General features: G+C 61.7%; 2 protein-coding genes across 2 annotated transcripts; both read left to right on the plus strand.

The window, feature by feature from the left end:
* Nucleotides 1–2,808: 2,808 nt before the first annotated feature.
* On the plus strand, nt 2,809–3,940 carry MNEG_2810 (hypothetical protein; the record flags this gene model as incomplete). The annotated part of the gene is made up of 3 exons (XM_014048715.1): nt 2,809–2,846; nt 3,073–3,241; nt 3,599–3,940. The coding sequence occupies 3 exons, from the start codon at nt 2,809–2,811 to the stop codon at nt 3,938–3,940; spliced, it is 549 nt and encodes a 182-aa protein (XP_013904169.1).
* An 11,736-nt stretch (nt 3,941–15,676) lies between these two features.
* On the plus strand, nt 15,677–17,039 carry MNEG_2811 (hypothetical protein; the record flags this gene model as incomplete). Its single annotated transcript, XM_014048716.1, has 5 exons — nt 15,677–15,705; nt 15,999–16,060; nt 16,388–16,440; nt 16,708–16,792; nt 17,005–17,039. 5 exons carry the CDS (start codon nt 15,677–15,679, stop codon nt 17,037–17,039), a joined length of 264 nt encoding a protein of 87 aa, XP_013904170.1.
* Nucleotides 17,040–17,430: the final 391 nt, after the last annotated feature.

Raw genomic sequence — 17,430 nt, forward strand, 5'->3', positions numbered from 1 at the left:
GGGGGGGGGGGGGGGGGGGGGGGGGGGGGGGGGGCGTGCCGCCTGACTGGGCGTGCATGCCAATGATCCCGACGCCTTGCGATGCTTGTTTTGTGGTGCAGCAGGTTGCGCCCGACTTTTGCAGGGGCAATGGATGGTAATGTCAACCTCACGCGCCCTCCGCCAGGCTGCATCGACGCGCACATACGCATGCTTGCGCTGCACAAGCACAGCACGCATTGCAGCGGTAAAGGCTTTCGAGGGCAACATTCTGCAGCCGTTTTTGTTTTGCCTGCTCAAAGCAATCCCCCTCGCTTCCTGTGCATGCACCAACGGCCCCTTTGATTTGCTGGGCGAGTTGAGCTGTGGATCCATGGTAACACCAAAAGCGGCTGGACACACACCGCACACGCGCGAGGCACGGCGGCATCTGGTACCCGCGTTCAGATGCGACTCACCAAAAGAACACAGGTCGTGACGGGTAGGGTGGTGGCACGCAGTCCAACGGGTGTGCGCGGCCCTTCCTGAGGCTCGGCCAGCCCTACGCTGGTCCAATTCAATCATTCGCAGTGGTTCGCGTCAGCCCTCGCCCGTCGCGGCCGACCCCCCGGGCCAAATTTTGGCGCGCCATGCGTAGCACTTTGCGACCTGCAGTGCAATTTCAGCAACCCCGTAGCACATGAAAAGGGGTTGCGTGCGTTAGGTGTTCTGCGCAATGGCCCCACCCGTGTGGCCAGAATGTGTGGGCGATGCTTGCTAACAAGGGTGAGTACAGTAGCTGATGCATGATGATGGAAGACTGATGAGCTCTCTCTTACTCACGTTTGGACTCACACATGTGAGGGCTCGGACCCTACATCTGGCGCGAGCTCCCGCACGTTTACTGTCTGACGTGACTTGCATGCAGCTGAACAGGAGGCTCCAAGCCCACCAGTGGGTGTTGTCAGCGAGCGGATTGACTGACACCCGTACAGGGAAGCCTGCCAACCTCCTACATACTACGATGACATTCACACCCATGCAGCTTATTTTGTGTCGGCAATTAATGTTTGTTTGATGCCGAGTGCTTTTGAGCGTAGAAGCGCGTAAAGGCCTGCCGACGACCAGTTCTTTCGTGCTGCGGCGCCCCTGAACCTTGTTGAGTCATTCGAATGCACATGCAGAAAGCTTAGAACTCAGCGTCGGGGGCCAGATTCACCCACCTGGGGGCGGCTGCCAGCAGTGCCGCTCTTGTTGTGACGCACGTGGTGCACAGGTGGGTGCGACCTAGAGGGGGAGGCAGCACGTTGCAAAGGTCTTGCTTTGGTTGTGGTTTACTTCTCGCAGCCCTTGACCACGTGTGTTCTTGCCAACGCCATAGCTGATGTGACACGCTGTTCCCAAAAGATTTGATCGTTGTCTCCTTCCATTCCCTGCCTCCCACGCCAGCAGGCCCACCATGCGGCGCACATGGCGATCGCTGCTGCCTTTGCCGATGTGCTTCTTGATGATCAACATGCTGGGCGGTGCGCTGTGCGCCAGCAACAGATAGATGAGAGCAGTGGCTGAGAGGTGACTTACATGCCGCAGTGACCAACGACAGCAATTGCTGCAGCCAGCAGACAATGACGCTGGTCAACCAACGGCACAATTGCTGCTTTCAGCCCACGCCCTTGCTTTTTAGAGGCACGGCACCCTGGCTGCAAGTCAAGCGGGGAGGCGGCGTGCGGCATGCGCGTGTCACAGCCTCCTATAGGCGTACCTGCGTGCTGTGTGCAAGGCTGATTGGATGCGTTGCCGTCATTAGCTGGCCGCCGTGACCCGCATGTTTCTGGGGAGCGCTGGCGCAAACCTTCCTATATTCTCATGCTGCCGTCCTGTGCGCCGTTCTGTGCGTGCGTGCTGCCCTCCACCCATCCGCCACTGCTCCCTGCGATGGTGCGCCCCCCAACCACACACTCACACACACCCACACATGCACGCACGCACGCACAGTGACATGAACAACACACACACACACACACACACACACACACACACACACACACACACACACACACACAGCTCTCTAGCACCCCTCAAGAAAGTTAAGCTGGCTTTCGTGAGTGGTCAAAACATGCGTAACTTCTGCTGCATGGCAGCAAGCGCGGGATGCGGGCTTGTGTGCGGTGCAGCAATACCACGTGCTGCCTTGCTGACAGCGTAGACCCAGGCCGCTTCTTCTACACATCTTCCTCGCTCACCAACCAGGACCTGTTCAGGCTTGGAATTTTCCTGCCAAGCTCCTTCCTGCAGCATCGACCGGCTGATACTGTTCATCGCATGGACGAACACCACCAGCTAGAGGGCGCCGCGCAGCGCGCGCCTTCACCCGCCGCCCCTGCGGTCTCGGCAGAAGGGCGTCGCCTGGAAGTGCGTGCACTCGCGGCCCAGCTGACCGGCATGCAGCACGAGGCCCTGCTGGAGGTTGTTGATCTGCTGGCTGGCGCCCAGGGAGGCGCGGGCGCGGGTGCCAGCGCAGGCGCTGGCGCGGGCGCAGAGCCTTCAGGTCTGGGGATGCTGTTGGTTGGCCCACGTGAAGAGAGTGATGATAGGGGTGACATCCCATCAGACTGCAGCAGCTCGTTTGGGTTGGAGACAGAGCCGCAGCAGGGGCAGCAGCCGCAGCAGCAGCAGCAGCAGCAGCAGCAGCAGCAGCAGCAGCAGCAGGCGCAGGGGCAGGGGCAGGGGCAGGGGCAGGTGCAGGAGGCGCCGTCCAACACGCGGCGGCCCCCGCTCAATTGGTCGCCCGTGTCAGCCACGGAGGCGGCTGCGCCCGTCAGCCGGCTTTGTGGGGACCTTGCAGCAAACATGGCCGCGTTCATCCTTGAGAGCGGCCGCGCCTTGCCGTGAGTGACGCCGCCAGGGCCACGCGCGCGCGTGGCAGCGCCCCGACAGCGCTCACGCCCTGCAGCGCTATCGGGCATACACGTGCTTCCTTATCAATGCCACCGCAGTCTACAGCGCCGCCCGAGGCTCTCGCCCCGCCCTGCCGCCCTGCCGCCCCCCTCCCAGCAGCGGGCCCTCAAACCACACAAACGGACCGCCCCCTCAATACCCCCCCCCCCCCGCCAGGCGCGTGCGGCTGCGGGCGCCGGATGCCGCCGGGGCCGCCGAGCGGCTGGCGGTCCTGCGGTCCGAGGTCGCGGCCCTTATGGTGGTGTCGGCCCTGCAGGACGGCACAGCCCTGCCCCTGCTACTGCTCGCGCCGCTTCCCGGCTGCGGCCCCGGCGCCGCCGGCCAGGTGCCGCCGCCGCCGACGGACCCGCACTGGCGGTGGGCGGTCGTCCAGCTCTCGTTCGAGCCTGTCCAGGCGCGCCTGCGCGTGGGAGGGGTGGGGTTGCGTGATGCACATCAGGATGAGGGCCACCCCGCACGCGCGCCCACCAGGCGCCGCCCGCTTGTTTCCTACCCGCGGCCCCAAACGGGCAAGCCCGGGCGGCGGCGCCGTGGGGCTCTTCTCACCCCTCTTTTCTCCTTGCGCGCCCTGGCCATACATTAGCAGCCTGCATCGTCAGGCCCCTGCTGTGTTTGACAAACCGGAAACAAGGCCGCGCCCCCCTCCCTCCCGCCGTACCTGCCCCCTCCCGTTCCCCACCAGATCGAGCTCGCTCTGGCCGCCCTCGAAAGTTGGGAGGAACGCCTAGCCCTCATCCACTCAAACCGCTCGCGCCTCAGGGCGGAGGCCGCCGCTGCGCGCGGCGCGCCCGCGCGGCTGGAGGGGATTGTCGCCGCGCTGAACGCCAACCTGCGGGAGGGGGTCTGCAACTACCTGAAGGCGTGGCTGGTTGTCTTCTGCAGCGTCGCAAGGCCGGAGCAGTTTGCGGCCTACATGCTGGCGTGCGCGCCCTGGGTGCCCTCGATGCCATGCGTGCAGGCCGGGCTGCGGGCGCAGAGGGCCGACGCGGCGGCGGCGCCCGCAGCGCCGGCGTGCGGGGCCTGAGCTGTCGATGTTGAGTGGTGCATGACGCGTCCGCATTGAATCGGATTCGATTTTGCACAACTTTCACATGATAGGAAGCTGCGGCTCTCCTGCGGCGCCTCCGTTGGGGCCGTTGCAAGCTGCGACGAAGCAGCCGACCGGCCCTGCAATGGCAGCGTACCCGGGCACGCCTAGGTGACATAGGCAACAGGCCTGTCTGTTGCCGGCATGCTTCCGAAACTGTTGTAACAAGATCACATGCATTTGCTCTGGAACACACATGTAGGAGGCGCCCCCCCCCCCCGGCCAGGCCAGCCCCGGCACTTGGTACTGGTACTGTAATGTAACCCCCAAATAAAGCCACCCTCGTCACCGTCCTAGGCAGCTACAGACCCCCCAGGGGCCTCAGAAAACGGGTGCACAGGGCTCGGCACATCACACTTGGGCTGTCACGCGCAAGCAGGCGGGGTGCGCCAAAACTAGCGACACATGCACGGCAGGCGGCGCCCGCGCCCCGTGGTCGGGCGCAGCAGGCCCGCAACGGAGCACGGCGGTGGGATTTCATGGACCCCCGCTCCGGCCCCCAGGTGCCAAGTGCCAGCGCGTCAGGCCTGTCTCTTTCGGCGGCTTGGTAGTGCGGTTTGCACCAGGTTTCAAGGTGGGGCAGGGCGCATTGGCTGCAGTGAGGCACTGCCGCAGAGCAGCAGCAAGCATTTTGTTTTCATGTCGCCGCTGTCCACATCTGCGGAGTCGGCCTTTGGCTAGTCAGCTGTAACAGCAGCCTCCCCTCCACTGGAGGCGAGCGAGCGGGCGGGCTATGTTGGCCAGGCCTCCAGTGCGCAAGAGCTGCAGTTGCAGCTGGGGCTGGGGCTCAGACCACCGGAGGTGTCTCGTCACAGCCCTGGTGGAACACACGCAACAACCACAGCAGCGGCTCACCGCCAGCTCGGTGGTAGCTGGCGGCCTCCTCGCCGTCACCCCTCCCCCCCCAAACAGAACACCTCTTGCACACGATCGCTGCTGGGCTTGGCTGCCGAGCACTGGCGCTGTCGGTTGGTGGTGTGCTGCGGCGGTGGCGACTCGTCGGCCGCCCCGCCGCGTGGCGCCCCCCCCCCCTTTCACCGGCGATTGCCGCCGTGGGCGGGTACGTGGGTGGGCACCACAGTGCGGAAGCACTGCAATGCAAAACACTTAGTGCTGCTGCCCAGGGCTGCAGGGCTCAAGTGTCCCGCAGAAAGCCGGCTGTCCGCCTTCTCCTGGCCAGCTCTGCCTGGCGCTGCTCTGCAGCTGGTTACTCCTCCCAGGAGCTCTGCCACTGCACTGACCTGCGGACCAAGCAGTGCAGTGCTACTCACATGCCCACAAACAGTTACAGGATGGCACCCAATTAGCTAGAAGGGGACACGCGCGCCTAATAACTAATTGGGTGTCATCCTGTGGGAGTGTGGTGTTATTCGCAGGCGTAGCGGGCCACCAAACCTCCATGATAAAAGACACAATTAAGTACTGACATCCTGTTGCCAGGGCCGTGGCCTTTCAATTGCCTCCCATGTGAAGAGTGGAGCGCTGGCATTGATGCCGTGGTCACACAGCATTACAGTATTACTGTACAACACAGCCATGACGGCAACTGCGACGGACCACACACACACACGGACCCCCTTTGCCAACACACTCACAAAACATCCTCCAAAACATTGAGCTGGCGGGGGCACCCAAAAGGTTTCAGCTGGGTTGCTCAGGTGCCATGACTGATCAGGGTCCGACCTGCCCGAGCCCATGACACCTCAATCTCGCCCAAAGCTTCGTCACATGTTCGGCTTCTGCACGATCCGTACCAGGTAAAGCACGTTCCGTTGATTCTACCAGCTCACTACACGTCGCGGATCGTCGCGTGTCATCGTCCGCAACTCTCAGCGAGGCAACGCCGCCAGCCATGCCCAGTATGCGGTGTGTTCGGAGGTCCCTCGCAAGTATTGCGGTGGGGTTGCTGCTGGTCAACATGCTTGGCTGGACCGTGTGTGCCAGGTGCGCAGGCAGCCGCACGCCCAAGGGGGGGGGGGGGCGGTGCGAGGGGGCCACTGGAAGGGGGTTGCAAGCCAACAGGGACACCCTGGTGGGAGCTGGCTAACCCGTGCTAGGCAACAGATCTTGCTGCTCGCCACTCATTCCCAGCTGTTCAGCCGACGTGCCTGGCCGTCATGCTGTGCACGAGCTTGCATGTCTGTCCCCACTTCAGCTGTCTGTCTTCACAGCTGTGATAGCTTTGCAGCTGCAGCCACTCACGTGAATGTATGCAGCCAGCGAGGGACCTTCGGGGGATCCACAACCCACCTGCATGCAGGTTGCCGCTGTTCTGTGCACCGCATCAAGGTCTGCACACACCTCACGCTTGCTGACCCCCAATTACTAATTTCCAGCTGCAACAACTCTCTGGGCACCCCGCGCAGCGCTCAAGCAACCCCCGGCGATCAAGCAACCCTCAGCGCTGAAGCAACCCCCATTGCTGAAGCAGCCCCCAGCGATCAAGCAACCCCCAGCGCTCAAGCGCCCCCCAGTGACCAAGCAGCCCCCAGCGCCAAAGCAAAGAAGCAGAGCCTGGCAGTGGTGAGTGCTGCCCGCGTATCATGCAGCGCCTTTGGTATGCTTCTGTGCCCGTACGATGCAACAAATGGCAGTCAGCCTGGATCCCACATGTAGGCGCGCCAACCCAACATGGATGCCTGCTCGCCAGCCTGTCCACCCGGGTGGGCTTGACCCGCGCTTTTAAAGGCGTGCGAGCATGTGTCTTCACACGCACCAACGTAGTGTTTTCGTCGCGCATCACATCACCCTCATCCAGTGCGCGCCCGTCAAAGCCTTGACGAAGTCGTGCTCCTCCAAGGTCAACACAGCCCTGATGAACCAGCTGTGCAGCGAGCTGCTGGCCCCGGCCAATGTGACGACTGACAGCAAGGTGGGTGCATGTGCGCAGGCTGAACACACGTGCACGCGAGTAATGACGCGCGTGCATGGCCAGGTGTTTGGGAAGTGCTGATGGGGCAGACGGTATGACCCACAAGATGGTGGCGTGCTTGTGGATGGTGTTCAGGAGCACTCCCCCAACTGATTTGCGCCAACTGCAGCCCCTCCAACGCCAGTGACCAGTCGGTTGTAGCATTATTACCACATTGACACCCCTGCCTCTGCGCTGCGTGCTATCCCCCACTGACTCAGGACGCCACCAAAATTCGCTATGGCTGTGGCGTAGCCACCACCGCCCAGGTCAACAAAGTGTCCAGTGACCTGGCAACCCTGGAGCCCAGGATCACCGCCGCCATTGCCCAGGCCAGCTCTCTGCAGGCCACCTGTGGCCAGGAACGCAACCAGACGGCAGCGCTGCGCGCCGAATTGGACGCGTTGCGCTCGACGATCGCAGCGCTCACCACGGCCGGCACACGCACGGCACAGCAGCTGGCCTTGCTGGAAGCTGCGAACAACACCGCTGCCCAGCAGATTACCGCCCTTGCAGCAGCCAACTTGCGGAACGCGCAGCAGGTGGCCTCGCTGGAGGTGTCAAACCAAACAGCCATCCTGGAAATAGCAGCTCTCAAGTCTGCGCCCCAGCAGTGCACCTGCGGTCTGGAGCTTGCAGCTGTCAACACCACCCTGGCAACAGTCACGTCACTCCAGCGAGCGGGCGCAGCGGCAATCTCCCTGACCAACGCGACAGTCGAGACCCTCAGATCTGCAGTCGCCGCAGATGCGGGCAGCGGTGCATTGATCAACAGCACCCTTGCCACCTTGGTGGGGACCGTTGCCAACCTGTCGGCCCTCAACTTGACTGATTTCGTCACGAGCGCGGCCCTTCAAAACATCAACGCAGCGACTTTGGGAGGGACGCCTGCGGCGCAGTTCCTGCGTGCGCGCGTAGTACTCTATGCTGAAAGCGACACGAAGCGGTCGGGTGGCTTAGGTGGCCGGGCTGGTGCCGACAACCTGTGCAGCAACTCCGCTGCCCGACCTGCCGGGCTCGCACGGGTGCGCGCGTTCATAACGATAAATTCGGGTGACCAAGTCAAGGACACCACAGTGTATGGGGTTCCCACATCGCTCCCTATCACGTCTCCGATTGGGACCGTCATAGCTGCCAATTTCGCAAGCCTCTTTACTGCACCTCTCCAAAGCACCTTGGGCGATGCAGGGGTGCTGCCGCAAAACGCCGTTTGGTGGTCTGGTAGTACGGCAGCTGGCGCTGCGGCCGCCTCCACCTGCCTTGACTTCTCTAGCAGCGACAACACAGCAAATGGAGAATTTGGGTCTAGCCACAGCCTCACTTCTCTTTGGTTGTCAAGCGGCGGCGTTGGAAATGCCTGCGACTCCACTGCGTATGTTCTGTGCATTGCTTCCTGAGTACACCGACCACGGCCGATGTATGCAGGTGGCGAAAAATGTGTTTCACTTCTTGGTCGTGCAACTGCCCCTCGCTCGCACTTGCCACCCAGAAATATACACATACATCGCACGCTTGATGTCTGCAGTCTCTTATGCGCTGCCGCTGCTGTTGGGGTGCATGCAGCGCGATGCTGCAGTGGCTTTTGATGCGGCGTCATGAACTGCAGCCAAACACATTCCTGCACGGCTCGCTCAAAACAGTTGCTGGGTGCCCCAGCACTGAACGTGCTTTGACTGCCCTGCTACCTGCAGGGGTAGTGACGCACATTCAAGATGAGTTACACGCACACGCCTCTCGTGCGCTGTGTGCACACACTCGAAGTCCTCAGCACTCGAGCTTTTCTAGTTTTTGTGCCACGACTGCGTGGACACAGATGGTTATCATCATGCACATAAACATGCTGCACAGCGGCACAGCGCTATGTGTGACCCATATGCACGAGCTGCAGGCTGTTGCCTGAGACCGGGCTTTCGATTGCCTTATTACGCGTGAGCGGCTGCGTGCGTCGGTGACCCCAGCACGCGGGACGATGTGCCCAGCCCCCCTGTTAGTCAGCAGGCTCCCAAGGCCTGTCAGCGTGGCTGTCACCCACACAGGTCACGGCCTGGCCGCAGCAGACGGCCGCACTTTACAGTGCTGAGGTAGCAGGCACCACAGCTGTCTCACCTGTTGGCGCAGCCGAGACCGGCCTGCTGCCCTGTTCCATTGCTCTTGTGTCCTCGGAATTGGCTCGTGTTGTATAGAATTGCTTTTGGATCGGGCTTGAAGCATTGGCTTCACTTCTGGTGATCCTAGGCTGTGAATAATGTCTGTAATACTTGTGTCGCCGTGCAGACTCATACTGTCACACGTAAAGGTCAGTGACCTTTCGGGCAGCCTGCAGCTGAGTCCATATCAGCCCCAAGCTGTACCTACAGGCCCCCAGGTAGGCGTTCCTGCACACCATCAATGGACCGCCGCTTTATTCAGCCCCTAGGTGCCGCACATCGGCGCGTCAGGCCTGTCTCTTTGGGCAGCATGGTAGCGCGGTTTGCGCCAGGTTTCAAGGGGGGTTGTGGGGCAGCAGAGCGCTTTTGCTGCAGTGAGGCGCAGCAGCAGAGCCGCACGCAGCGAGCGCTCTGATAGCCCATCGCCGCTGTCCACATCTTCGAACTCGGCCTTTGGCTAGTCAGCTGTAACAGCAGCCTCCCCTCCACGGGAGGCGAGCGAGTGGGCTACTGTATGTTGGCCATGCTACTCACATGCACACAACTAGTGACAGGATGATACCTCATTACGGTACGGTAGCTGGTGGATCACAGATCTGTGATCTAGATGGGTCACACGACAAAACTAGTTGGGTGTCACCCTGTGGGAGGGTGGCTACTTCCCAGGCGTAGCGGGCCACCAAACCTTTATGATGAACGGCTCCAATACCTATTGACACCCTGTTGCCAAGGCATTGGCCTTTCAATCGCCTCCTGGTGCAGCGTGGAGCGCCGCAGCGAGCGCTCTGCTCACCCGTCGCCGCTGCTGTCCACACCTTTGGGCTCAGCCTTTGGCTAGCCAGCTGTTCCAGCAGCAGCAGCCTCCCCTCCACTGGAGTCAAATGAGCGGGCTGTGTTAGCCAGGCTACTCACATGCTCACAAACAGTTGCAGGATGACACCCCATTACCGTACGGTAGCTGGTGGGGGACGTGCCATAACTAATTGGGTGTCATCTTGTGGGAGTGTGGTGTTCTTCGCAGGCGTAGCGGGCCACCACACCTCCATGATGAAAGGCACAAGTACGTATCGACATCCTGTTACCAGGACCGTGGCCTTTCAATTGCCTCCCATGTGAAGAGTGGAGCGCTGGCATTGATGCCGTGGTCACACAGCATTACTGTACAACACAGCCATGACGGCAACTGCGACGGACCACACACACACACAAACCGCCTGTGCCAACAGCCTCACACAATATCCTTCAAAACATTGAGCTGGCGGGGGCACCCAAAAGGTTTCAGCTGGGTTGCTCAGGTGCCATGACTGATTAGGGTCCGACCTGCCCGAGCCCATGACACCTCAATCTCGCCCAAAGCTTCGTCACATGTTCGGCTTCTGCACGATCCGTACCAGGTAAAGCACGTTCTGTTGATTCTACCAGCTCACTACACGTCGCGGATCGTCGCGTGTCATCGTCCGCAACTCTCAGCGAGGCAACGCCGCCAGCCATGCCCAGTATGCGGTGTGTTCGGAGGTCCCTCGCAAGTATTGCGGTGGGGTTGCTACTGGTCAACATGCTTGGCTGGACCGTGTGTGCCAGGTGCGCAGGCAGACGCACGCCCATAGCGGGGAGGGGAGGGGCGGTGTGGGGGGGCCACTGGAAGGGGGTTGCAAGCCAACAGGGACACCCTGGTGGGAGCTGGCTAACCCGTGCTAGGCAACAGATAATGCTGCTCGCCACTCATTCCCAGCTGTTCAGCCGACGTGCCTGGCCGTCATGCTGTGCACGAGCTCGCATGTCTGACCCCACTTCAGCTGTCTGTCTTCACAGCTGTGACAGCTTTGCAGCTGCAGCCACTTACATGAATGAATGCAGCCAGCGAGGGACCTTCGGGGCGTCCATAACCCACCTGCATGCAGGTTGCCGCTGTTCTGTTCACTGTTCTGTTCAAGATCTGCACACACCTCACGCTTGCTGACCCCCAATTACTAATTTCCCGCTGCAAAAACTCCCCGGACACCCCGCGCAGTGCTCAAGAGGCAGCCCCCACAGCTCAAGCAACCCCCAGCGCTAAAGCAAAGAAGCAGACACTGGCAGCGGTGAGTGTGCCCCGCGCATCCTGCAATACCTTCATTTGGTGTGCTTCCGCGCCTGCACAAAACAAATGGCAGGAACAAATGGCAGGAGCAAGCCTGGCTCGGGCATGCAGGCATGCAAGCCCAACAAGGACGCATGCTCGCCAACCTGTCCACCCGGGTGTGTTTGACCCGCACATACAAAGGCGTGCAAGCATTGCCGTCACACGTACTGACGATGCGTCTGCGTCCCATTATCCCAGCGCAGTGCGCGCCCGTCAAAGCCTTGACGAAGTCGTGCTCCTCCAAGTTCAACACAGCCCTGATGGACCAGCTGTGCAGCGAAATGCTAGCCCCGGCCAACGTGACCACTGACAGCAAGGTGGGCGCATGTGCGCAAGCTGGACATGTGTGCATGAAAGTGACAACGCGTTTGCATGGCCAGGTGTTTGGCGATTGCTAATGGGGCAGATGCAATGATGTATGAGACGGTGGTGTGCTTGTGGATGCTTTCCAGGAGCAACCCTCCCATTGATCTGTACCTACTGCAGCGCCTCTACCGCCAATGATCAGTTCGTCATAGCATGATTACCGCATTGACAGCCTTGCCTGTGTGCTGCTTTCGTTTCCCCACCCCCCTAGGACGCCACCAAACTTCACTATGGCTGTGGCGCAGCCACCGCTGCCCAGGTCAACAAAGTTTCCAGTGACCTGGCAACCCTCGAGCCCAGGTTGACCGCCGCCATTGCCCAGACCAGCTCTCTACAGGCCACCTTTGGTCAGGAACGTAACCAGACGGCAGCGCTGCGCGCCGAGCTGGACGCGCTGCGCTCGGCGGCTGCAGCGCTCGCAACAGCTGGCACACGCACCGCGCAGCAACTGGCCTTGCTGGAAGCTGCGAACAACACCGCTGCCCAGCAAATCACCGCCCTTGCAGCAGCCAACTTGCGCACCACACAGCGGCTGGCCTCGCTGCAGCTGGCAAACCAAACAGCCCTCCTGGAAATAGCAGCGCTCAAGTCTGCGTCGCAGCAGTGCACCTGTGGTCTGGAGCTTGCAGCTGTCAACACCACCCTGGCAACAGTCACGTCACTCCAGCAAGCGGACGCAGCGGCAATCACCCTGGCAAACGCAACAGTAGAGACCCTCAGATCCGCAGTCGCCGCAGATGCAGGCAGCCGTGTGGTTGTCAACACCACCCTGGCCACCCTGGCAGAGGCCGTTGCCACCCTGTCAGCCAACCTGTCGGCCGTCAACTTGACTAATTTCGTCACGACCGCGGGCCTCCAAAACTTCGATGCGGCGACTCTCGGAGGAAGGCCTGCGGCGCAGTACCTGCGCGCGCGCGTAGTGCTATTTCCTGAGAGCACTACGAGGCGGCCGGGTGGCTTCGGTGGCCGGGGTTATGGCGACTTCCTGTGCAGCATCTCCGCCGCCCGACCTGCCGGGCTCGCAAGGGTACGCGTGTTCGTATCAACGTCTGGATCTGACCAAGTCAAGGACTTTTCCAAACTGTATGGGGTTCCCACGTCGCTCCCTATCACGGGTCCGACTGGGACCGTCATAGCTGCCAATTTCTCAAGGCTCTTCACTGCAAATCTCCAAAGCACCTTGAACGATGCAGGGGCGGTGCCGGTAGGCAATGCTTGGTGGTCTGGTAGTAACGCAGATGGTTCTGTGTCTGTCTCCACCTGTTCTGGCTACACTAGCAGCAGCCGTAGGGAAGCTGGAGAAATTGGGTATGGCAACCGCCTCGAATCTTCTTGGTTGTCCGGCGCAGGTGGAGTTGGTTGCGCCCTCAACAATCTATATGTTATGTGCATTGCTTTCTGAGTGCACCACGGCCGATGTATACAGGTGGCGAAAAATGTGTTTCATTTCTTGGTCTTGCAACTGCCCCTCGCAACGGCCACCCAGAAATACATACATACATCGCACGCTTGATGTCTGCAGTCTGTTATGCGCTGCCGCTGCTGTTGGGATGCAGCGCGATGCTGCAGTGGCTTTTGAGGCGGCGTCGTGAACTGCAGCCAAACACACTCCTGCACGGCTCGCTCAAAACAGTTGCTGGGTGCCCCAGCACTGAACGTGCTTTGACTGCCCTGCTACCTGCAGGGGCAGTGACGCACACCCAAGATGAGTCACACGCACACGCCTCTCGTGCGCTGTGTGCACACACTCGAAGTCTTCAGCACTTGAGACTTTTTAGTTTTTTGTGCCACGACTGCGTGGACACAGATGATTATAATCATGCACATGTCATGCCGCACAGCGGCACAGCGCTATGTGTGACCCATATGCACGAGCTGCAGGCTGTTGCCTGAGACCGGGCTTTCGATTGCCTTATTACGCGTGAGCGGCTGCGTGCGTCGGTGACCCCAGCACGCGGGACGATGTGCCCAGCCCCCCTGTTAGTCAGCAGGCTCCCAAGGCCTGTCAGCGTGGCTGTCACCCACACAGGTCGCGGCCAGGCCACAGCAGACGGCCGCACTTTACAGTGCTGAGGTAGCAGGCCACGGCTGTCTTACCTGTTGGCGCAGCCGAGACCGGCCTGCTGCCCTGTTACCACTCCAGGCTGGTGTGCCATCACACTGCCCACGTAGTATTGCCTCGGGCCTTCGCCCAACTTGTTTATGCCGCCCTCGCCTTGCTCTCGTGTCCCCGACATTGGCTCGAGAATGGAATTGCTTTTGGATCCGGCTTGGAGAGTTGGCTTCACTTCTGGTGATCCTAGGCTGTGACTAATGTCTGTAATACTTGTGTCGCCGCGCAGACTCAAACCGTCACACGCAAGGTCAATGGCCTTTCGGGCAGCCCGCTGCAGCTGATCCCATGTCAGCCCCAAGCTGTACTACAGGCCCCCAGGCGTTCATGCACACCATCCACTGCTTGTCCATTCTTTCCTTGATTATTTGCGGTCTGATTTAAAGAGGTGCAAGGAACGTCCAAGGAGTATCTAAGGGTTTGTGACATTCCCTAGGCAGGGGCACAGGCTTAGGAAAGACAAGGAGCTCCAGGGGCCCGTTTGAGTAACAATTAGGGAGTCTTGCCACGCTTCCCGGCCAAGTGCACCGCCATTGATGCCCGCTGCTTGGGCCTGCTGGGGTACCTTCAATCTCCAGGTGCGTTTGGTTACAAATGAGGCATGCTTCAACGGTGGCCCAGAGATGTGCTGTGTGCAGGGTGCCGCGGTAACGTGCCCTGCACGCACTTAGCGGCATGGCCCCCACCCACTGCTGCAAGCTTTAGGGCGCCCCAGGCTGCTCGAATCGATTTTCTTATTTGGCGACCAGCTGTCAGCCTGCGGCCGCGAAGCTGCTGCAGCGTGCAGCGTGCCCGGCGCCGCCGGCGTCCTCATCGGCCACAAGGCGCGGGAGCACGTGGAGCCCGACGTGGTGCTGTCGCGCGCGCCGCGGCTGGGGGGCGACGTGTTTTGGATCGTGCAGGCGCAGCTTGCCGCGGCGCTGCTGCGCTGCGGTGGGGGAGGGGGAGGAGGGTGCGGTGTGGTCGCCCCTGAGCGGTCACGTAGTAGTCTCCTGCTCACCAGAACCTCGCAGTTGAACTATGTGGCCACTGACATCAAGATTCCCAATGTTTGCAGCGCTTGATTTTTTACCCGCCCTGCCGCCTAAACCCCTGGTAATCGCAAGCGAAACCCCTGTGGCCGTTCGCCTGCTTTGTCGCGGCGGCCTGCCTGTGAAGCCTGCCGGCGTGCTGTACTGTACCTGCACAGCCAGCAGCGGAGAGGCATACCATCTAGCTGTTCACATGGGCGGCATCGGCAACCCGTCTGCAGGTCTGGGCAGTCGGCATGCAGGAGATTTTATCTGCGATGCCGAGGCGTCAGCGCACCCGCATCTGCGGCCTGCTGGCTGGGCGCGTTGTACAGGCCGCCCCTGCGCGTGTCAGCAACTGCAATGTCACAATGCGCATCGCACATTGGTGTGAACATCCCATGGGCGTGATGTGTACGCCGAGCTGGGTTGCCCGCCTGCCAATGCACCGCCGTCACCAGAGCGACGCTGTGGGTGAGGCGACGACAACACCAGCGCGGCAAGCGATGCACGCCTCGGGCGCACTGCATATATACGGTGCAAATACTGTGGAGCTACACGGCCTTGAATCTCTCCGAATTTGCGATCCGAGGCAGATCACCGCGTGTCTGGTGGTGCCGATCAGCGCTATTGGTTGCATGTTCAGCTTCACGAAGCGCTTAGGCTACGATTGCCACCCCGCTCACCGTCAGTGGGTGCGGCGTGCGCTCGGCAAGGCAAACGCAAGCTCCCCGCTCGCTGCCGCCGCAAGGGCCTCAGCACACACAGCAGCACCGGGCCCCAGCCCAGCCCGCTCCCCCCTGGTCGTCTCAGTGCGGGGCCAGCATCAGCCTTTATCTCTCAATCTCCGAGCCGTCTCGGCCTCGGTGGTCCACCGTCGGCACCGCGGCGCGGGGCAAGGCGGCGGAGCACTGCGGAGCGTCGCCACGCCAGCGCCTCGGGGCAGCATGCCGGCGGCCGGCGGGCCGGTGGGAGCCGTGTCGGAGGGGCTGTTTGCGGGCGCCATGCCTAAAGAAGAGATAGGCGCCCTCAGGTAGGCGGCAGAGCGGCAGGTATCAATTATGGAAAGCCCCTGGGGCCCCCGCCGGGCGGCTTTTGTCAGCACCCTCCCTCCCATCAGCCGCCATCGCTTTTGCTTTCGCACTTGAGGGCTGCCGTGGCGCGCCTTGTGCCAACCACACCCTGCCGCCCCGGCTCCGAGCGGCGGCGCGAGAGCGGCGCCCGCGCCAGCCTGCGCTTGCTGAGGATTGAAAGCGGCGTCCTTCGGCCGCCCCCGCCGACTTGCTTGGCCCGTCCTCGCCCCTGCATCGTGCGGCTTCCCGGCAGGTTCCTCCAGGACAATCCCTCTTACGACGGCCGCGGTGTCATCATAGCCATCTTTGACACGGGTGATTACAGCCCGGAATGAACAACAGAGCGATAATTCCCCCTTGGGCAGCTGCGTTTGGTAGCAGTCCGTCAGCTTTGGTCTGCTGTCGGCTGTGGTACCCAAACGAAGCAAGCCGGCGCAGGAGCAGGCCGCGCCTGTGCAGGGGCGAACAAAGTCGGTCCTCGCGGCGCCGCCGCCCACGCAGCCGACCCGCACGTCGCCGCGCCCCCATTCCCCTGCCGCGGCTGGCACTGCGGGCCGCCGGGCAAAGCGGTGCGGCGCCGCCATCCGCCTCGTCAATGTTGTGTGTTTGAGTTGGTTGTGCGTGTGTGTGCCCCTGCCTCAGGTGTGGACCCGGGGGCGCCGGGCCTGCAGGTCACCAGCGAGGGCAAGCCAAAGGTGGGCGCGCAGGGCAGCAGCGCAGCGCCGCCGCGTGCGTCGAAGGGGCGCATCGCGCACGGCGTAGCATGCGGCGGCGCAGCCAACGGCACGGCATGCACACGCGCGGGCTCGTGCGCTTACACACTAGCGCCCCGCTTCCCCTGAACATACACACACAACGGGCACACACATGCACTGACGTTAACACACGAGCACACATGCATACGTGCGCCCCCCCCACACACACACACTTCCGCGCTCACACACATACACATTCACCCTCAGATCATCGACGTCATTGACTGCACCGGCAGCGGCGACGTCGACACGTCCAATGAGGTCGACGCTGACGAGGACGGCTTCATCATTGGTAGGCAGCAGCCCCCCATGGTGTGGGCGGCTCCATGTGCTTGCGCCGTCGCGAATCAGGGCATTGGGGCCCTCTGCTGTCCCGGAGCCGCCCAGGCTGGCGCTTCTATTGGCCAAAGGGTGCAGCAGTGCCGCCGCCTGCCGCCTGTGCTTGCGACGGCTTCATTTGCTTTGGCATCCCGGCTGTTCTTCCCCCCCCTTTCCCCGTCACAGCGTGGCACTTCCACACACAGCAACAGCACAGCTGACCCCCCGCATCGAGCCGGCGGTTGCCTCTCATGAGAAGCCGCTCCCCTGCAGCCCCCGCCCGCGGCGGCCTGCCCGTCCCTGGCCGATGGCCCCCCCATTCCCCCAGCCCGCCTGTTCGCCTGCTGCTGCCTGTGCATGCGCGTACACCCGTCCTTTACAGGCGCGTCGGGCCGCAAGCTGCGCGTGAACCCTTCATGGGCCAACCCCAGCGGCAAGTGGCGCGTCGGCAGCAAGCGGCTGTTTGAGCTGATTCCACGGCCTCTGCAGGTGGTCGTGTGTGTATGTATGCGCGTGTGTGTGTGCGTGTGTGTATGTGCGTGTGTGTGTGTGAGTGTATGTGTGTGTGTGTGTGTGTGTGTGTGTGTGTGTGTGTGTGTGTGTGTGTGTGTG

This window comes from Monoraphidium neglectum (assembly GCF_000611645.1).
Source record: "Monoraphidium neglectum strain SAG 48.87 unplaced genomic scaffold scaffold00331, whole genome shotgun sequence".
Classification (NCBI taxonomy): Eukaryota; Viridiplantae; Chlorophyta; class Chlorophyceae; order Sphaeropleales; family Selenastraceae; genus Monoraphidium; species Monoraphidium neglectum.